The sequence below is a fragment of the Kogia breviceps genome, chromosome 1 (genome assembly GCF_026419965.1).
Source record: "Kogia breviceps isolate mKogBre1 chromosome 1, mKogBre1 haplotype 1, whole genome shotgun sequence".
In the NCBI taxonomy this organism is placed as follows: domain Eukaryota; kingdom Metazoa; phylum Chordata; class Mammalia; order Artiodactyla; family Physeteridae; genus Kogia; species Kogia breviceps.
In genome coordinates, this window is record NC_081310.1 from 119,270,120 (window position 1) to 119,293,044 (window position 22,925).

The following is a 22,925-nucleotide window of genomic DNA, read 5'->3' on the forward strand; positions in this document are numbered from 1 at the left end:
TAGAGTTGTCAAATTTATGGGCTAGAGAGTGGTGGTTGCCAGGGGCTGTGGGAGGGGGGTCGTGGGGAATTATTTAATGGGTATAGAGTTTCGGTTTTATGAGATAAAGAGTTCTGGGGATTGGTTATATAACCATGTAAATGAACTGTATGGTTTAAAAAGGTTAAGATGGTAAATTTTATGTTATGGGTATTTTACCATAATAAAAATTTAAAAGTGTGCAGAAGACTTGAATAGACACTTCACAAAGGAAATATACTAATGACTGATTATCTCATGAAGAAATATTTAACACTATCAGTTACAGAAATAAAAATAAAATCACAATGGGATATCACTACACCCCTAAGCAGGACTAGCCACATAATATGTAGGGCTCAATGCAAAATGAAAAGGTGGGACACCTAGTTCAAATGTTCTTAAAAAGTTCAAAATAGGCTGGAAACTAATCAGAGAGCATTGTATGACTACATAGATCTCACACCTATGAGAGTGGGCCTTACCTACAAGAATGGTTGAAATTTTATTGATTCATCTGTTGATGGACATTTAGGTTGCTTCTATATCTTGACTATTGTAAATAATGCTCCAAGGAACATAGGGGTACATATATATTTTGAATTAGTGTTTTTGTTTTCCTCAGAAAAACACCCAGAAATGAAATTGCTGCATCATAGGGTAGTGTTCTTTTTTAATTTTCTGAGGAACTTCCATACTGTTTTCCATAGTGGCTGTACCAATTTATATTTCTACTGACAGTGCATGAGGGTTCCCCTTTCTCCACATCCTCATCAATGCTTGTTATTTGTTGTCTTTGAGGATAGTCATTCTGACAGGTGTGAGGTAATATCTCATTGTGGTTAAAAAATTTTTTATTGGAGTATAGTTGATTAACAATGTGTTAGTTTCACGTGTACAGCAAAGTGAATAAGTAATATATGTATATATAGTGTATTTTATATATATATATATATATATATATATATATAATGGTTGTACCAATTTACATTTTACCAATTTACATTCCAACCAACAGTGTAGGAGGGTTCCCTTTTCTCCACACCCTCTTCAGCATTTGTTCATTGTAGATTTTTTTGAGGATGGCCATTCTGACAGGTGTGCGGTGATACCTCATGGTAGTTTTGATTTGCATTTCTCTAGTAATAAGTGATGTTGACCAACTTTTCATGTGCTTTTGGCCATCTGAATGTCTTCTTTGGAGAAATGTCTATTTAGATCTTCTGCCCAGTTTTTGATTGGATTGTTTCTTTTTTTAATATTGGGCTGTGTGAGCTATTTGTATATTTTGGAGATTAATCCCATGTCAGTCACTTTGCTTGCAAATATTTTTTCCTGTTCTGTGGGTTGTCTTTCTATTTTGTTTATGGTTTCCTTTGCTGTGCAAAAGTTTTTAAGTTTAGTTAGGTCCCATTTGTTTATTTTTGTTTTATTTTAGTTACTCTAGGAGGTGGATCCAAAAAGATATTGCTACAATTATGTCAGAGAGTGTTTTGCCTATGTTTTCCTCTAAGAGTTTTATAGTATCCGGCCTTACATTTAGGTCTTTAATCCATTTTTAGTATATTTTTGTGTATGGTGTTAGCGAGTGTTCTGATTTCATTCTTTCACATAAAGCTGTCCAGTTTTCCCAACACTGGTTATTGAAGAGGCTGTCTTTTCTCCATTGTATATTCTTGTCTCCTTTGTCATAGATCAGTTCACCATAGGTGCATGAGTTTATCTCTGGACTTTCTATCCTGTTCCATTGAGCTATATTTTTGTTTTTGTGCCAATATTATACTGTTTTGTTTATTGTAGCTTTGTATTGTCTTAAGTCAGGGAGCCTGATTCCTCCAGCTCCATTTTTCTTTCTCAAGATTGCTTTGACTATTTGGGATCTTTTATGTTTCCATACAAATTAAAAAAATTTTTTGTTCTATTTCTGTAAAAAAGGCCATTGGTAATTTGCTGGGGTTGCATTGAGTCTGTATATTGACTTGGGTAGTATAGTCATTTTGACAACACTGATTCTTCCAATCCAAGCACATGGTATATTTCTCCATCTGTTTATGTTATCTTTGATTTCTTTCATCAGCATCTTATAGCTTTCAGAGCACAGGTCTTTTGCCTCCTTAGGTAGGTTTATTCCTAGGTATTGTATTCTTTTTGATGCGATGGTAAATGGGATTGTTTCCTCAAATTTCTTTTTCTGATCTTTTGTTGTTAGTGTATAGGAATGCAACATTTCTGTGTATTAATTTAGTATCCTGCAACTTTACCAAATTTATTGATGAGCTCTAGTAGTTTTCTGGTAGCATCTTTAGGACTTTCTATGTATGGTATCATGGCATCTGCAAACAGTGACAGTTTTACTTTTTCCTTTGCAATATGGATTCCCTTTATTTCTTTTTCTTCTCTGTTTTCCATGGCTAGGATTTCCAAAACTATGTTGGATAAAAGTGGCAAGAGTGGACATCCTTGTCTTGTTCCTGATCTTAGAGGAAATGCTTTCCATTTTTCACCATTGAGAATAAGGGTTTCTGTGGGTTTGTCATATATGGCCTTTATTATGTTGAGGTAGGTTCCCTCTATGCCAACTTTCTGGAGAGCTTTTATCATAAATGGGTGTTCAATTTTGTCAAAAGCTTTTCCTGTGTCTACTGAGATGATCATATGGTTTTTATTCTTCAGTTTGTTAATGTATTGTGTCCCACTGATTTGCATATATTTAAAAATCCTGCATCCCTGGGATAAATCGCACTTGATCATGGTGTATGACACTTTTAACGTATTGTTTGTTGGACTCAGTTTGCTAGTATTTTGTTGAGGATTTTTGTGTCTCTGTTCATCCATGTGTAATTTTCTTTTATTGTGATATCTTTGTCTGGTTTTGGTATCAGGGTGATGGTGGCCTCATAAAATGAGCTTAGAAGTGTTTCTTTCTCTGCAATTTTTTGGAAGAGTTTCAGAAGGATAGGTGTTAACTCTTCTCTAAATGTTTGATACAATTTGCCTGTGAAGCCATCTGGTTCTGGAGTTTTGTTTGTTGCCAATTTTTAAATCACAGTTTCAATTTCAGTACTTGTGATTGGTCTCTTCATGTTTTCTATTTCTTCCTGGTTCAGTCTTGGGAGATTGTACCTTTCTAAGAATTTGTCCATTTCTTCTAGGTTGTCCATTTTATTGGTGTGTAGTTGCTTGTAGTAATGTCCTAATTTTATTGATTTGAGCCCTTTCCCTCTTTTTCTTGATGAGTCTGGCTAAAGGTTTATCCATTTTGTTTATCTTTTCAAGGAACCAGCTTTCAGTTTCATTGATCTTGTTTCCTTTTTTTTTTTCTTCTTCTTTTTCCTTTTTCCAGGCCTCTCACTGTTGTGGCCTCTCCTGTTGCAGAGCACAGGTTCCGGATGCGCAGGGTCAGCGTCCATGGCTCACGGGCCCAGCCGCTCCGCGGCATGTGGGATCTTCCCGGACCAGGGCATGAACCCATGTCCCATGCATCGGCAGGTGGACTCTCAACCACTGAGCCACCAGGGAAGACCTGATCTTGTTTTCTTTGTCTCTATTTCATTTATTTCCGCTCTGATCTTCATGATTTTTTTTCCTTCTACTAACTTTGGGCTTTATTTTTCTTTCTCTAGTTGCTTTAAATGTAAGGTTAAGTTGTTTATTTGATATTTTTCTTGTTTCCTATTTTTCTTGTTTAGGAAACAGTTGTATTGCTGTAAACTTTCCTCTTAGGACTGCTTTTCCTGTGTCCTGTAGATTTTAGATTGTCATTTTTCTCTAGATATTTTTTGATTTCCTCTTTGATTTCTTTAGTGGTCCATTGGTTGTTTAGTAACATTGTTTAGCCTCCTCGTGTTTGTGTTTTTTACATTTTCCTGTAATTTCTTTATTTTTATATTTAATAAATTTATTTATTTATTTATTTACTTATTTTATTTTTGGCTGCTTTGGGTTCTCGTTGTTGCTCACAGGCTTTCTTTTAGTTTCGGTGAGTGGGGGCTACTCTGTTGCGGCATGTGGGCTTCTCATTGTGGTGGCTTCTCTTTGTTGCGGAGCACAGGCTCTAGATGTGCGGGCTCAGTAGCTGTGGTACATGGGCTCTAGAGCGCAGGCTTCAGTAGTTGTGGTGCATGGGCTTAGTTGCTCCGCGGCATGTGGGATCTTCCCAGACAAGGGCTCAAACACGTGTCCGCTGCACTGGCAGGTGGATTCTTAACCACTGCACCACCAGAGAAGACCCTCCTATAACTTATTTCTAATCTCAGAGCGTTGTGGTTGGAAAAGATGCTTGATATGATTTCCATTGTCTTAAATTTACCGAGGCTTGATTTGTGGTCCAAGATGTGATCTATCCTAGAGAATATTTTGTGTGCATTTGAGAAGAAAGTGTATTCTGGTGCTTTTGGATAGAATGTTTTATAAATGTCAATTAAGTCCGAATGGTCTAATGTGTCATTTAAGGCCTATGGTTCCTTATTGATTTTCTGTCTGGATGATCTGTCCATTGGTATAAGTGAGGTGTTAAAGTCCCCCACTTTTATTGTGTTACTGTCAATTTCCCCTTTTATGGTTGTTAGCATATATATTGAGGTGCTCCTATGTTGGGTACATATATTTTACAATTGTTATATCTTCTTGGATTGTTCCCTTGATCATTGTGTAGTGTTCTTCCTTATCCTTTGTATCAGTCTTTATTTTTTTATTATTTTTTTAACATCTTTATTGGAGTATAATTGCTTTACAGTGTTGTGTTAGTTTCTGCTGTATAACAAAGTGAGTCAGCTATATGCATACGTATATCCCCATAGCCTCTTGCTCATGTGTCTCCCTGTTATCCCACCCCTCTAGGTGGTTGCAAAGCACTGAACTGCTCTTCGTCTGCCATGAAGCTGCTTCCCACTAGCTATCTGTTTTACATTTGGTTTTACATTTGGTAGTGTACATGTGTCAATGCTACTCTCTCACTTTGTCCCAGCTTACCCTTCCCCCTCCCTGTGTCATCAAGTCCATTCTCTACGTCTGTGTCCTTATTCCTGTCCTGCCCCTAGTTCATCAGAACCATTTTGATTTTTAGATTCATATATATGTCTTAGCGTACGGTATTTGTTTTTCTCTTTCTGATTTACTTCACTCTGTATGACAGACTCTGGGTCCATCCACCTCACTATATATAACTCAATTTCATTTCTTTTTATGGCTGAGTAATATTCCACTGTATATATGTGCCACATCTTCTTTATCCATTCATCTGTTGATGGACACTTAGGTTGCTTCCATGTCCTGGCTATTGTAAATAGAGCTACAGTGAACATTTTCGTACATGACTCTTTTTGAAATATGGTTTTCTCAGGGTATATGCCCAGTAGTGGGATTGCTGGGTCATATGGTAGTTGTATTTTTAGTTTTTTAAGGAAGCTCCATACTGTTCTCCATAGTGGCTGTGTCAATTTACATTCCTCCCAACAGTGCATGAGAGTTCCTTTTTCTTCACAACCTCTCCAGCATTTATTGTTTCTAGATTTTTTGATGATGGCCATTTTGACTGGTGTGAGATGATACCCCATTGTAGTTTTGATATACATTTCTCTAATGATTAGTGATGTTGAGCATCTTTTCATGTGTTTGTTGGCCATCTGTATATCTCCTTTGGTGAAATGTCTATTTAGGTCTTCTGCCCATTTTTGGATTGGGTTGTTTGCTTTTTTGATATTGAGCTGCATGAGGTACTTGTATATTTTTGAGATTAATCCTTTGTCAGTTGCTTCATTTGCAAATATTTTCTCCCATTCTGAGAGTTGTCTTTTCGTCTATATTTATGGTTTCCTTTGCTGTGCAAAAGCTTTTAAGTTTCATTAGGTCCCATTTGTTTATTTTTGTTTTTATTTCCATTACTCTAGGAGGTGGGTCAGAAAAGATCTTGCGTAATTTATGTCACAGAGTATTCTGCCTATGTTTTCCTCTAAGAGTTTTATACTGTATGCCCTTACATTTAGGTCTTTAATCCATTTTGAGTTTAATTTTGTGTATGGTGTTAGGAAGGGTTCTAATTTCATTCTTTTACATGTAGCTGTCCAGTTTTCCCAGCACCACTTATTGAAGAGGCTGTCTTTTCTCCATGTATACTCTTGCCTCCTTTATCAAATATAAGTTGACTGTATGTGCATGGGTTTATCTCTGGAGTTTCTCTCCTGTTCCATTGATCTGTATTTCTCTTTTTGTGCCAGTACCATTTTGTCTTCATTACTGTAGTTTTGTCGTATAGTCTGACATCCAGGAGCCTGATTCCTCCAGCTCCATTTTCCTTTCTCAAGATTGTTTGGCTATTCGGGGTCTTTTGTGTTTCCATACAAATTGTGCAATTTTTTGTTCTAGTTCTGTGAAAAATGCCATTGGTAGTTTGATAGGGATTGTATTGAATCTGTAAATTGCTTTGGGTAGTATAGTCATCTTCTCAATGTTGATTCTTCCAATCCAAGAACATAGTATATCTTTCCATCTGTTGGTATCATCTTGAATTTCTTTCATCAGTGTCATATAGTTTTCTACATACAGCTGTTTTGCCTCCTTAGGTAGGTTTATGCCTAGGTATTTTATTCTTTTTGTTGCAATGGTAAATGGCAGTGTTTCCTTAATTTCTCTTTCATACTTTTCATCATTAGTGTAAAGGAATGCAAGAGATTTCTGTGCATTAATTTTGTATCCTGCTACTTTACCAAATTCATTGATTACCTCTAGTAGTTTTCAGGTAGCCTCGTTAGGATTCTCTATGTATAGTATCATGTGATCTGCAAACAGTGACAGTTTCACTTCTTCTTTTCCAATTTGTATTCCTTTTATTTCTTTTTCTTATCTGTTTTCTGTGGCTAAAGCTTCCAAAACTATGTTGAATAATAGTGGCGAGAGTGGGCAACCTTGTATTCTTCCTGATATTAGAGGAAATGGTTTCAGTTTTTCACCATTGAGAATCATGTTGGCTGTGGGTTTGTCATATATGACCTTTATTATGTTAATGTAGGGTCACTCTATGCCTACTTTCTGGAGAGTTTTTATCATAAATTGGTGCTGAATTTTGTCAAAAGCTTTTTCTGCATCTATTGAGATTATCATATGGTTTTTATCCTTCAGTTTGTTAATGTGGTGTATCACATTGTTTGATTGCATATATTGAAGAATCTTGCATTCCTGGGATAAACCCTACTTGATCATGGTGTATGGTCATTTTAAGTATTGTTGGATTCTGTTTGCTAATATTTTGTTGAGGATTTTGGCATCTATGTTCATCAGTGAATTTGGCCTGTAGTTTTCTGTTTTTGTGACATCTTTGTCTGGTTTTGGTATCAGGGTGATGGTGGCTTTGTAGAATGAGTTTGAAAGTGTTCCTCCCTCTGCTATATTTTGGAAGAGTTTGAGAAGGATAGGTTTTAGCTCTTCTATAAATGTTTGATAGAATTCGCCTGTGAAACCATCTGGTCCTGGGCTTCTGTTTTTTGGAAGATTTTTAATCACAGTGTCAATTTCAGTGCTTGTGATTGGTCTGTTTATATTTTTTACTTCTTCCTGGTTCAGTCTTGGAAGGTTGTGCTTTTCTAAGAATTTGTCTATTTCTTCCAGGTTGTCCATTTTATTGGCATATAGTTGCTTGTAGTAATCTCTCGTGATCCTTTGTATTTTTTCAGTGTCAGTTGTTACTTCTCCTTTTTCATTTCTAATTCTGTTGATTTGAGTCTTCTCCCTTTTTTTCTTGGTGAGTCTGGCTAATGGTTTTATCAATTTTGTTTATCTTCTCAAAGAAACAGCTTTTAGTTTTATTGATCTTATCTATTGTTTCCTTCATTTCTTTTTCATTTATTTCTGATCTGATCTTCATGATTTCTTTCCTTCTGCTAACTTTGGTTTTATTTTCTTCTTTCTCTAATTGCTTTAGGTGTAAGGTTAGGTTTTATTTGAGATGTTTCTTGTTTCTTGAGGTAGGATTGTATTGCTATAAACTTCCCTCTTAGAACTTCTTTTGCTGCATCCCATAGGTTTTGGGTCATCTTGTTTTCATTGTCATTTGTTTCTAGGTATTTTTTGATTTCCTCTTTGATTTCTTCAGTGATCTCTTGGTTATTTAGTACTGTATTGTTTATCCTCCATGTGTTGGTAATTTTTTTACAGATTTTTTCCTGTAATTGATATCTAGTCTCATAGCCTTGTGGTCGGAGAAGATACTTGATATGATTCAATTTTCTTAAATTTTCCAAGGCTTGATTTGTGACCCAAGATATGATCTATACTGCAGAATTGTTCCATGAACACTTGAGAAGAAAGTGTATTCTGTTGTTTTTTGGTGGAATGTCCTATAAATATCAATTAAGTCCATCTTGTTTAATGTATCATTTAAAGCTTGTGTTTCCTTATTCATTTTCATTTTGGATGATCTGTCCATTGGTGAAAGTGGGGTGTTAAAGTCCCCTACTATTATTGTGCTACTGTCAATTTCCCCTATTATGGCTGTTAGCATTTGCCTTAAGTATTGAGGTGCTCCTATGTTGGGTGTATAAATATTTACAATTGTTGTATCTTCTTGGATTTATCCCTTGGTCATTATGTAGTGTCCTTCTTTGTCTCTTGTAATAGTCATTATTTTAGAATCTATTTTGTCTGATATGAGTGTTGCTACTCCAGATTTCTTTTGATTTCCATTTTTATGGAATACCTTTTTCCATCCCCTCACTTTCAGTCTGTATGTGTCCGTAGATCTGAAGTGGGTCTCTTCTACCATATATATGGGTCTTTTTAAAATTCTTTCAGCCAGTCTGCCTGTTTTGGTTGGAGCATTTAATCTACTTACAATCTCTTCTCTTGTGATTTGATGACTATCTTTTAGTGTTGTGTTTGGGTTGCTTTTTCTTCTTTGTGTGTGATTCTTTTTTTTTTGTTTGTTTGCAGTTCCCATGAGGTTTTGATATAGCAATCTTTATATATACAGGGTTGGTTTAAGTTGCTGGTATCTTAATTTCAAATGCATTTCCCATTTCCTGCTTTTGTACTCTCCTCACAGTTGCTGGTTTTGATATATTTGTATGTGGATGAATTTTTACTTTTACTGTATGTTTGCCTTTACCAGTGAGTTTTCCCATTTGTGATTTCCTTGTTTCTAGTTGTGGCCTCTATTTATCCCCCCACCTAGAGAAGTTCTTTTGGCATTTTTTGTAAGGCTGGTTTGGTAGTGCTGAATTCTCTTAACTTTTGCTTATATGTAAAGCTTTCGATTTCTCCCTGGAATCTAAATGAGAGCCTTGCTGGGTAAAGTATTCTTGGTTGTAGGTTTTTCCCTTTCATCACTTTAAATATATTCTGCCACTCCCTTCTGGCCTACAGAGTTTCTGTTGAAAAATCAACTGATAACCTTATGGGGTTTCCCTTGTATATTATTTGTCACTTTTTCCTTGTTGCTTTTAATATTTTTTTCTTGGTATTTAATTTTTTTTTTAGTCTGATTAATATGTGTTTTGGCATGTTCCTCCTTGGGTTTATCCTGTATGGGACTCTGTGTGCTTCCTGGCCTTGAGTGAGTGTTTCCTTTCTCATATTAAGGACATTTTTGACTATAATTTCTTCAAATATTTTCTCAGGCCCTTTCTCTTTCTCTTATCATTCTGGGACCCCTATAATGCAAATGTTGGTACATTTAATGTTGTCCCAGAGGTCTCTGTGACTGTCCTCATTTCTTTTAAATTATTTTTTCTTTATTCTATTCTGTGGCAGTGATTTCCACCATTCTGTATTCCAGCTCACTTGTACATTCTTCTGCCTCAGTTATTCTGCTATTGGTTCCTTCTAGTGTATTTTTCATTTCATTTGTTGTATTGTTCATCTCTATTCTTTAAATCTTGTAGCTCTTTGTTAAACATTTCTTGTTTCTTCTCGGTCTGTGCCTCCATTCTATTTGTAAGATTTTGGATCATCTTTACTATTGTTACTCTGAATTCTTTTTCAGGTAGGTTGCCTATGTCCTCTTCATTTAGTTGCTCTTGTGGGTTTTTATCTTTTTCCTTCATCTGAAACATATTTCTCTGTCATGTCATTTTGTCTAACTTTCTGTGTTTGTGGTCTCCTTTCCACAGGCTGCAGGATCATAGTTCCTCTTGCTTCTGGTGTCTGCCCCTTGGTGGAAGAGTTTGGTCCGGGGCCTTGTGGAGGCTTCCTGGTGGGAGGGACTGGTGCCTGCCCTCTGGTGGGTGGAGCTGGGTCTTGTCTCTCTGGTGGGCAGGACTGTGTCAACGGGTATGTTTTGAGGTGGCTGTGAGCTCCGTACTCCTTTAGGCAGCCTGTCTACTGATGGGTGGGGTTGTATTCCTATCCTGCTGGTTGTTTGGCCTGACATGTTCCAGCACTGGAGCCTGCATGCTGTTTGTGGGGCTGGGTCTTGGTGCTGAAATTGGAACCTTCAGGAGTGCTTATGCTGATCAATATTCCCTGAGGCCTCCGCAACCAGTGTCCTTGCTTCCACAGTGAGTTACAGCTGACCTGTGCCTCCACAGGAGACCTTCCAAGACCCCTACTTAGGTCTAGCCCAGGTTCCTATGGAGATACTGCTTTGTGCTGGGTCCCCATGCATATGAGACCCTGTGTGCACCCTCTAAGAATGGAGTCTCTGTATCCCTCAGCTCTGTTGGGCTCCTGCACTCAAGCCCCACTGGCCTTCAAACCCAAATGCTCTGGTGGTTCTTCCTCCTGATGCCAGAACCTCACACTCTGTTGGAGGGCTATTTTTTTGTGGGAACATCCTTGTGTAGTCTCTGTATGTTTAATATTTTTTGGTTTGAGGGCTGTTTTTAGTATGGATGTCTACTACCTGTTTCCTAGTGTATGCTGGCCGTTATCCCCTTGATAGGAGGTTGTGGTGACAAGAGCCTGTACTGGATATTTAGTGAGGCCTCCCCTTTGCTCTGTGATTGTCACAGTCCTGTCAGGGGCAGCATTTGCTCCCTAGTTCTTGGAGTAGAGGCCCCCAGATCTGTTTTGGAGCTGTGTTTCTGATCTGCAGTGCTAGGTAGGCAGGATTGGAGCATTCCCACTGGGAGAGACGCCGCTAAATATTACTCCTCTCAAACTGTTCACCTGTGAGCATGCTCTGTTGTGTCACCTTTTACCCATTGTGTGGGCTCACAAATTACATTTTTGTTGGCAGTGCTCATGGCCCACCTTAACTGTGGTTATGCCGACAATTGATTGGCCCTGGTGTCTCTTAGACGTTGTTTTCACCAGGCCACCACTGCAGACCTACTGAAGTCAGGTCCAAGGACTGCAGTAATCATGCACCTGGACCCGCTGTTGGAGCTATGGAGGCTGCTCAGACTCTGGCCTAACCTAACTCATGCGTGTATGTGCCCACAAACCCTCCACCTGCTAAAGCTAGACCTGTCTCATCTTCGGGATGAGATGTCTCATTGTCTGTTCAAATGTTCCACAGGTGCTGAATTTACAAAGCTGGCAGCAGAGGTGTAAATCTGTGGTTTGCACAGCCTCAAGGAGAGATTTCAGCTATTCTTCCTTAGTCACAAAACCCCTGGGACTCAGCTTTGGTTTCAGCTCCACATCTGCATGTGGGTCACCCACCAGTGTCTGCTCTCAAGGCTGCCACAGAGTACATGAGCCTGCCCTGGCGAGAGGGGGCTGGGGTGGTGATTTGGGTATGTGAACCCACTGAGACAGGTTGGGGGGAGCTGAGGTGGTGTCCAGGGCATGCAAGTCCACTCAGGAGGGAGCTCCTCCTAATGCCCACAGAGGCAGGGGCAGCACGTTGGGAAAGAGGCTGCAATGGCTGCCCTGCCCTTCATGTGGCACTCAACAATGATGCTTCGCTTCTATAGTGCCCCAGGCTTCTTCCATGAATGTTCCCATTTGCGGAGCTCCTCACTCCCGTCCCTTCAGGCTGTCTCCTCACAGCCAACAGCAGACCTCTCCCTGGGTCTGCTCTCCAAACCCCATGTTCCAGCACCCAGCCCTCGCCCACAGTGGCAGACACATGTCTAGGCTGGGGCGTGCAGGGCTGTGACATGGACCATCTGTATAGATCTCACTCTGTCCTGCCTGCCACAGACTGGTTGCTGTGCTCTCCTTCGAGCCCCTGAAGTTCCCCTTCTGTCCCAGCTGATCTCCCCACTGGTGAGCAGGCTTCCCTGGGTGCAGGAACCTCTCCTCTTCTTCAGCTCCCCACCAGGGGCACTGGTCCCATTCCACTTCCTCTTTTTTTCCTTTCTTTCGTCCTACTGAGTTATGCAGGAATCTTTCTTGTCCTTTTAGGTGTCCGAGGTCCTCTGCTAGTGTTTAACATGTGCTCTGTGAGAATTGTTCCATTTGTGGATGTATTTGTTGGGAGAGGTGAACTCCATGTCCTCCTACTCTGCCATCTTGACTCCTCCCCACTTCATTGTGGTTTTGATTTGCATTTCCCTGGTGATGAGTGATGTTAAGCATCTTTTCATCGACCTGTTGGCCTTCTGCTTGTCTGTTTTGGAAAAATGTCTATTCAGGTCTTCTGCCCATTTTTTAATCAAGTTGCTTTTTTTTTTTTATGTTGAGTTGTATGAGTTCTTTGTATATTTTGGATGTTAATCCCTTATCAGATATATTGTTAGAAATATTTTTTCCCATTCAGTAGAGTGCTTTTTCATTTTGTTGATAGTTTCCTTCTCTATGCAAAAGTTTTTATTTTGATTCCCATTTGTTTAATTTTTGCTTTTGTTACCCTTGCCTGAGAAGACATATCCAAAAAAAAAATATTGATAAGATCAATGTCAAAGAGCATACCGCCTATGTTTTCTCCTAGGAGGTTTATGGTTTCAGGTCTTGCATTTAAGTCTTTAATCTATTTTGTTTATTTTTGTATATGGTGTGAGAAAGTAGTCCAATTTGATTCTTTTGCATGTAGATGTCCAGTTTTCTCAACACAATTTATGAAGAGGCTGTCTTTTCCTCATTGTGTGTTCTTCTTTTGTTGTAGAGTAATTGACCATATAAGCATAGGTTTATTTCTGGACTCTCAATTCTGTTCCATTGATCTATGTGTCTGTTTTTTTGCCAGCTCCTTTGATTACTGTCGCTTTGTAGTAGTGTTGAAGTCAGGGAGTGTGATACCTCCTGCTTTGCTGTTCTTTCTCAAGATTATTTTAGCTATCTGTGATCTTTCATGTTTCCATACAAATTTTAAAATTATTTGTTGTAGTTTGGTGAAAAATGCCATTGGTATTTTGATAGGGATTGCACTGAATCTGTAGATTACCTTAGGTAGTATGGTCATTTTAACAGTATTAATTCTTCCAATCCCTGAGCTTAGTATATTTTCCTATTTTTTTTTTTTTTTTGTGGTGCCTTCAATTTCTTTCATCTGTGTCTTATAGTTTTCTGAGTACAGGTCTTTACCTCTTTATTTAGATTATTCTTAGGTATTTTATTCTTTTTTTTTGCAATTTTAAATGGGATTTAAAAAATTTTTTTCTTTCACTTGTTCATTGTTAGACATGCAACAGATATCCGTATGTTCATTTTGTATCCTACTATTTCTTTCAATCTTAGTAAATAATATTTTGGGGGGATTTTGCCCTGTTAATCTACATTTTCTATATTTTGAAAATTGTAACATCTACAGTATTGTCCTCTTTTCAATCCTGATGTTGATTATTTATGCCTTTTGTTATTCTTGATCAGTCTTACCAGGCATTTATCAATTTTGGAAGTTTTAAAGAACACAACTTTGGATTTTTTGATCTTCTCTGTAGGGTGCTTGTTTTTGGTTCATTAATTTCTGTTCTTTATTATTTTCTCCTTTTATTGTTTTTTCATTATGTTCTTTTTCCATTTAATATTAATTCTTGGATAATTAATTTTCAGTCTTTCCAGTGTACACATTTTAAGGCAATGTATTTCCTTCTAAGCTTGTTGTAGTTGTGTCTCATAGGTTTAGATATATATTAAATTAGTATTGTTTCATTCAATACCTTCCTAGATTTCTCAGTTTCTGAGCTTGACAGCATGTTATGTTTTTGGAATTGATTTCTATCATAAGCACATTGTAATTAGAGAACACACTCTGGTATGACTTCAGTACTTTGGAATTTATTGACATTTGCTTGATGGCCCAATATAGGGTTACTTTTTATAAACACACCCATATACCTGAAAATAATGTGTATTCTACAGTTGTTGGGTGAAGTGTTCCATTTGGTCAAGATTATAGTCATATTCTTTAAACTTCTGCATATTTATCGATTCTATATCTTTACTTCTTTTTTCTTCATGTTTTATTACTGGAATGAGATTGATGTGTTAAAAAATCTCACTTGATGATTGTGGATTTCTATTCTTCCTTGCAGTTCTGTCAATTTTCCTTTTAATACCACATTATTAGGTACATACTATAATATATGTATCTTTTTATTATACAATGTGTAACTTTGTATGTATAGTTAATATATATTCTATATCTATACATAATAGAACTTTTTTTCCACTTTAAAGACACTCACTTTATCTATGTAATAGTGTTTTCTTGCTTTAGAGAATAATTCTTCTTTTTTATTGTTATAACTATACCAGTTTTCTTCTTAGTGTTTAGTGTTTGCAGGGTTTTATTTATTTATTTAAAATTTTTATTGGAGTATAGTTGATTTACAATGTTGTGTTAAGCATGGTATTTTTAACAACCTATTTACTATTGTGCTTTCTATATCTTTGTTTTAGATGTGTCTTTTATGAACAACATACAGCTAGAGTTCATAATTTTTTTCCTTTTTACGGGTGCATTTTAGCTTCAGAATACATAATCTCCTTTCTCTCTCATGTCTCACTTATATGCTATCATACTCTTATTATTGTCACATATTTTAATGAATTTGTTTTTATAAGGGTTTTGTATTGCCCAGGAAGAAGGAAAGAATAGAGTGAATTGGGGAGAGGCAATAAATACTAAGAATGTTTATAATTGATGAAATACATGAATTCATAGATATAGGAAGACTGATGGATACCTAGAAGGAAAAATTAGAATAAATCCAGAACTAGAATTAGTATAGTAAAACTACAGAATGTTAGACACACGTAGGTCTTAAAAGTAGTTAGAGAGAAATGAGAGATCACCAATGAAAGAATGACAAGAGATTTACTGTGGACATCTCAGCAAGCAACAGTGGAAGGTAGAAATCAGTGAAACAATATTCTCAAGTACAGAGAAAAGATCAACCTTGAATTATGTCCACAACATGTCTCTCTTTTATGTTGGAGAAATAAGGATATTTTTAGATAAAAAAGTGAAGGAAACATATTTTTCAAGAACAGTCAGATAGTTAACAAAAATGATCATGTATAAGGCCACAGAATTCAAAGGCTTGAAATCATACAGAATATGTCCTCTAACTACAATTCTATTAATCTAGAAATTATAACATGTGTTTTTTTAATGAAAGTCTGAAGTTAATACCTTTACTATGAACATTATTATGCCCATATATTTGAAAGATACAAAAAGTATAAAGTGAAGTAGATTAACCAAAACAATCTCAAAAAGAATAATTAACCTGAATAGTCCTGTTAAGGAGATTGGATCAGCAGTTTAAAATCTTTCAACAAAACAAACTTCAGACTCAGATGGTTTTAGATTGGAGTTGCATTTGTAGAAAATCTATAAGAATCTCCAGATGAGTTAATAAAGTATTGAGTCGTTTAGTAAGGTTGATAGATATATAATCATTACACAGAAAAAATTACTAGTCTTAAACATCTGCAACAAGCTATTAGAGAATATAATTTTAACAATATACCATTTATGTGAAAATGCTGGTTCTCTCCAAATTAGTATACATATTCACACACTGTTGCTGGGAGTTTAAATTGGTACATGTACTTTGGAAAACAATGTTGTTATCTTGTAAAGTTGAACATGCAACCTGCAATTTCAGATCTGGATATAGAGAAATTTATACATGTGTACCAGGAGACAATGTTTTATGAGAACAGTCACACCATTATCATGTGTATTATCTCCAAGTTGGATACAATTCAGTGTCTGTGAACAGTTGAGTACATAAATAAACCATGATATATTCATACAATGGAACACTACTCTGCAGAGAAAATGTGGGAACTATACACACATGAATATGTAAAACCTACTGCTGAGTGAAAATGCAAGACAGAAAAATATACATACTAAGAAAACATTTATATAGAGTCTGAAACAAAAAACTCTGAAATACTGATATATCATTATGCAGTAAAGCTATAAAAAAGGGGAAGGGACTCATGAATATTAAATTAAGAATCTTTGTTACACTTGAGCGGGCAGAAGGGGAAACTAATGAACAGAGGCATTCAGAAGCCTTTGTCAACATTGATAATGTTCTATGTTTTAAAGTTGGTGATTGTGGGACTTCCCTGATGGTCCAGTGGCTAAAACTCTGTGCTCCCAATGTAGGGGGGCCGGGTTTGATCCCTAGTCAGGAACTAGATCCCACATGCCACAACTAAGAGTTCGCATGCTACAACTAAAGATCCTGCATGCTGCAACTAAAGGACCCATGTGCCACAACTAAAGGCTCCTCACGCCTCAACTAAAAGATCCCGCATGCAGCAATGAAGATCCCACATGCTGCAACTAAGACCTGGCACAGCCAAATAAATAAATATTAAGAAAAATAAAGTTAGTGGTTCTTTCATGGGTACAGAATACAGTCTGTTTCATTATTAAATTACCCATGCCTCCTTTCCCCAATTCCTGTTACTGTCCTCTACCCCCTCCTCAATTCTAATTCATTACTAATTCCATAAGTGATTCTGGAGAGTGGGTGCTAATTAAAGGTCCTCTTTTAAAAAATATTTATTTTATTATTTATTTATTTTATTTTTGGCTGCATCAGGTCTCAGTTGCAGCACACGGGATCTATTGTTGCGGTGCACAGGCTCTAGAGCACGTGGGCTCTGTAGTTGCAGTATGTGGGCTCTCCAGTTGCGGCCTGTGTGCTCAATAGTTGCAGGGCACAGGCTTAGTTTCCCTGAGGCATGTGGGATCTTAGTTTTCTGACCAGGGATTGAACCCACATCCTCTGCACTGGTAGGCGGATTCTTAACATTGGACCACCAGGGAAGTCCCAAGGTCCTCTTTCTTTTGATAATTATTATATTAGTAAATATTTGTACAAAATATATGGAAAAAATAGAAATTGAAGGTGTTGATTCTTTATAGAAAATTCATCTCAGTAATACTGAGTATGCTTTTTAATGGAATCCATTTTAACTGTTTTTCTTTAGTTGCTTGTGTTTTTAGTGTCATATCTTAAGGATCCATTGCCAAATCTATTGCCATGAATTTTAGCTCCTATTTTCTTCTAAGAGATTTTGGTTTTAGCTATTACATTTAGATCTTTAATCTATTTAGAGTTATTTTTGTAATGTGATATGAGGTAAGAGTCCAACTTCATTCTTTTCCATGTGCTTATTATTTGTCTTAACAACATTTGTTAGAAACTGTTCTTTCTCCATTGAATTGTTTTGTCATTCTTATTGTTAGAAGCTTTTTTTCTCCATTGAATTGTCTTGTCATTCTAAGTTGACCATAGTTGTATGGCTGTGTTTCTGGAATTCCTATTCTATTCCATTGATCCATATGTTTACCTTATGTCAGTACCACACTGTTTTGATTATTGTAGCTTTGTAGTGAGTTTTAAAATGGGGGATTATGTGTCCTCCAACATTGTTCTTTTTCAAGATTGTTTTGGCTATCCAGGGTCCCTGGGAATTCCTTGTAAACTTTAGGATCAATTTGTTCCAACAAAAGGCAGTTGGAATTTGGGTAGAGATTGCAATGAATCTTTTCACTCTATTGATAATGTTCAAGAGGATACTATCAAAGGATGAAAGGACACTATCAAGGGAGTGAAAAGACAAGCCACAGAATAGGAAAAAATATTTGCAAATCATTATTTGGTAATGATCTAATATCCAGAATATGTAAAGAATACTTACAATTCAGCAACAAAAGCCAGTCACTGAAGAACAAATACTGCATGATACCTAAAATAGTCAAACACATAGAAGCAGAAATTAGAAAAGTAAATACCAGGGACTAGGGGGGAGGGGGAAATGGCGAGTTGTTCTTCAATTTGCTTAGGTTTCAGTTATGCAAGATAAAGTAGTTCTAGAGATCTGCTGTACTACATAGTGCCTGTAGTCAACAATTCTGTATTGTTTACTTAAAGCAATATACAGATTCAATGCAATCCCTATCAAATTACCAATGGCATTTTTCACAAAAATAGAACAAAAATTTTTACAATTTGTACGGAAACAAAGGACCCCGAATAGCCAAAGCAATCTTGAGAAAGAAAAATGGAGCTGGAGGAATCAGACTCCCTGACTTCAGACTATACTACAAAACTACAGTAATCAAGACAGTATGGTACTGACACAGAAACAGAAATATAGATAAATGGAACAAGACAGAAAGCCCAGAGATAAACCCACACACCTGTGGTCAACTAATCTATGAAAAAGGGGGCAATAATATACAATGGAGAAAAGACATCCTCTTCAATAAGTGATGCTGGGAAAACTGGACAGCTATATGTAAAAGAATGAAATTAGAACACTCCCTAACACCATACACAAAAATAAACTCAAAGGGGATTAAAGACATAAATGTAAGGCCAGACACTATAAAACTCTCAGAGGAAAACATAGGCAGAACACTCTTTGACATAAATCACAGCAAGATCTTTTTGGACGCACCTTCTAGAATAATGAAAATTGAAACAAAAATAAACAAATGGGACCTAGTTAAACTTAAAAGCTTTTGCACAGCAAAGGAAACCATAAACAAGACCAAAATACAACCGTCAGAATGGGATAAAATATTTGCAAATGAAGCAACTGACAAGGGATTAATCTCCAAAATATACAGATAGCTCATGAAGCTCAATATCCAGACAAACAACACAATCAAAAGTGGGCAGAAGACCTAAGTAGGCTTTTCTCCAAAGAAAACATACAGATGGCCAAGAGGCACATGAAAAGCTGCTCAACATCACTAATTATTAGAGAAGTGCAAATCAAAACTACCATGAGGTATCACCTCACACTGGTCAGAATGTCCATCATCAAAAAATCTACAAACAATAAATGCTGTAGAGGGTGTGGAGAAAAGGGAACCCTTTTACACCATTGGTTGGAATGTAAATTGATACAGCCACTATGGAGAACAGTATGGAGGTTCCTTAAAAAACTTAAAATAGAACTACTATATGACCCAGCAATCCCACTACTGGGCATATTCCCAGAGAAAACCATAATTCCAAAAGATGCATGCACCCCAGTGTGCATTGCAGCACTATTTACAATAGCCGGGTCATGGAAGCAACCTAAGTGTCCATCAACAGAGGAATGGATAAAGAAGATGTGGTACAATGGAATATTACTCAGCCATAAAAAGGAATGAAGTTGTGCCAGTCACAGAGACATGGATGGACCTAGAAACTGTCATACAGAGTGAAGTAAGTTAGAAAGAGAAAAACAAATGTTGTATATTAACGCATGTATGTGAAATTTAGAAAAATGGTGCAAATGAACCTATTTGCAAAGCAGAAATAGAGACACGGTTGTAGGGAACAAATGTATGGACGCTAAGAGAGGGGTGGGATGGATTGGGAGATTGGGACTGATGTATGTACACTACTATGTATGAAGTAGTTGGCTGGTGAGTACCTACTGTATAGCACAGGGGGGAAGAAAAGAAGGTACAGTCTGTTTGCAGGACATATATTAAGTTAGCCTTAAAAATACATTCCAGTATGCATTACATGAAGACAAGTACTGTTTGATTCCACTTATATGAAGTACCTAGAATAGTCAAATTCAGAGTCAGAAAGTACATTGGTAGATGCCAGGGGCTGGGGGGTAAAAGGGGTGGGGAGGGAGAATGGGGAGTTAATGTTTAAAGGGGACAGAGTTTCAGTTTAGGAAGGTGAAATATTCGGGAGATGGATGATGGTGAGAGTTGCACAACACTGTGAATGTACTTAGTGCCATTGAACTGTACAGTTAAATATGGTTAAAATAGTATGTTTTATATCATGTGACTTTTACCACAATAAAAAAACATTTAAAAAATGTATCAGGGTTAGGAGCATAGGAAGAAATAGGCATCAGTTAAAAAGAACCTGAGCACTATCTATTAGAAGGAATAAATATGCACAAAATTTTAAAAAATATTTAAGGGAGTAGTCTCATGTAAGTGTTCTTATGACAAAAAAACAGGACAGAAGGAAACTTTTGAAGGTGATGGATATGTTTATTACCTTGATTTTGGCTATGATTTCATGGGTGTATGCATTTGTCCAATCTCATCACACTGAATACATTAAATATGTGTAGTTTTTTTTGCATATGTTATACCTCAGTAAACCTTTTTTTTTAAAAAAAAAGCTTTTTCTTTGAATCGCATGTGTGTTCTGTCCAAATGGAATAGTTACTTATTGTAATAAAACAGCAAACTGAGACTAAATAAATATTGTTGAAAAATTCATTAAAAATAAAAATCTGGCTGCTTTAAAAATATTATTTGTCAAGATTAAATATGTATTTTAGGGAAAAAGATAGATATTGTGAAAAATAAAGCACATCTCACCATATGAAAACTGTAAGTAAAATGATCCAGCTATAATATCTATGAATAAATCGTCTTTTAAGATTCACAAAACCACAAAATGAATACAGAATGTTTTCAAGTAATCCACAGAATTTATTAATGTTCATGCTGTTTTCTTATTCAAAGGTTAGTAAATTAGAGTTAGAACTGGAAGGTGCCAAACAAAAATTTAAAGAAATGACTGACAGCTATCAGAAAGAAATTGAGGACAAAAAGCTATTAGAAGAAAATCTTTTGGGAGAGGTAGGAAAAACTAAATATATTTTAGAAGTTGTTATACTAAAACCCTATATTTGTATGTTTGCATTTTAAGAGAAAAGTAATCATTCTTACTTTTAACATTATGATTCTTTAGAAGATTTAATAAATTTATACTAGGGATAATTAATTAGTTTTTTAAATAGAAGCTAAAAGTATCATTGTTATTCTAAGTATTTGAGTATTGGGTAGTATATAATCATTTTGAAAAGATAAATGATCTTTACAGTGTTATACTGTCATCTCACTTGGTAGAAGACCCTAACTGAAATAAACCAAAACAATAATGTATTTTCTACTTGGCTTTCCTAATTTCCTGGTGTTTGATTTCTGCATTTTAATTTAAATTTAACATTTAAGTTAAATTTGTTTTTTGTGCATTAATTAAAAAAACTTTAAATTTATTTGATAGGTTGAGAAAGCAAAAGTAATAGCTGATGAAGCAGTAAAATTACAGAAAGAAATTGATATACGATGTCAACATAAAATAGCTGAAATGGTAGCACTTATGGAAAAGCATAAGGTAATTTTTTTCCTGTTGTATAATGAAAATTATTAATTGGAGCCATATTTATGCATAAAAATGATAAAATATAGCATTCTGATTTGTCAAAGAAAATTATTGTCTATGCAACAATGAATAATTATAGCTGGAATACTCTTGATCTCTCATTTCTCCAAGTTCGTCTTAACCACATGAAGCTGAGCCTGGGTGTCACTTCCTTGAGGAAATCTCTCCTTATTGTCTTGATGGATAGATGTAATCACCCTTTTCCTCAATTTTCATAGTAGTCTCTTATAGACTTTTCCACCTTTACTTTTCCACATATCCATACCCAGGATATGTATTTAAATAAATATAATATAACTATAAATATAATATTTTTATCCTCTACCTGTGTCTAACACATACTAGGCTAAACAATAATAAAATAGATGAAAGACAGTGTTTGTTGTGTTTGTGAGTGTGCTCTATTTTTTATTGTTGTTTGAAAATAATCATTCTCTTAGGGAGTTAAGCCCTATACTCTTCAAGGTTTGGAGAGGAAGCGGGCTATACCTACCAATTAATCTTTATAAGTTGTTGCTAGGATATTATTATGAGGTAACCAATGAGGATTTAAAAAATATTTTAAGTAATATTGTGAACTCATAGATTTAAGCATATTTGGTATGTCTTAATCCAGTACAGTTTTGATCCTTGTTGACACTTAAATTGTCCCAACTTTGGCCAGTGGGAGCCTCTTCGAAGTGGTTGACAGGTCCCTTTGATTTGACCCTAATAATCTGTGACAGCTTTCTTGCTTTCTGTTATGACAAAATGTTCAAGACTCATTTTGTATTCCCTGCACAAGATCTGGAATCAGCCGTTTTTCGAAGAGGTCCTGTGTTTCTAGCCTTTTTATAAATTATGAAATTCAGTGTCTCTAATTTAAAAAATTATTTCTTGGGCTTCCCTGGTGGCACAGTGGTTGAGAATCCGCCTGCCAATGCAGGGGACACGGGTTCGTGCCCTGGTCTGGGAAGATCCCACATGTGGGCCCGTGACCCATGGCCGCTGAGCCTGTGTGTCCGGAGCCTGTGCTCCGCAACGGGAGAGGCCACAACAGTGAGAGGCCCGCGTACCACACACACACACACAAAATTATTTCTTGCTCTTGTGTTATTTCCAAGACAGTTATCTATGTTTCATTGTTTTTATTGTTAGAATTTAAAAATGTAGTTGAAAAAATTAAAAAATAGCTCAGATATGTATTACTGAATTCATAAACATCATTTTTAATAAATGTTAAATGCATGAGGATACCAGTCCTATTAAAATGTAATCTTTTGGGCTTCTAATATACCTAAAATGGTTTCTCTTTTTAATTATAGCACCAATATGATAAAATTGTTGAAGAAAGAGACTCAGAATTAGGACTTTATAAGAGCAAAGAACAAGAACAGTCATCAGTGAAAGCATCTTTGGTGAGAACAA

The 22,925-nt window shown here is 36.2% G+C and overlaps 1 protein-coding gene across 2 annotated transcripts in view; it reads left to right on the forward strand.

Moving 5' to 3' along the window:
• The window catches only part of SYCP1 (synaptonemal complex protein 1), a 161,623-nt gene that overhangs the window by 109,417 nt on the left and 29,281 nt on the right, over positions 1-22,925 (forward strand). For both annotated transcript variants that reach the window (XM_059037095.1, XM_059037102.1), the window contains exons 23-25: positions 20,816-20,932; positions 21,360-21,470; positions 22,823-22,915. In XM_059037095.1, the coding sequence (XP_058893078.1) occupies positions 20,816-20,932; positions 21,360-21,470; positions 22,823-22,915 (321 nt within the window). The remainder of the gene's footprint in view (positions 1-20,815; positions 20,933-21,359; positions 21,471-22,822; positions 22,916-22,925) is intronic.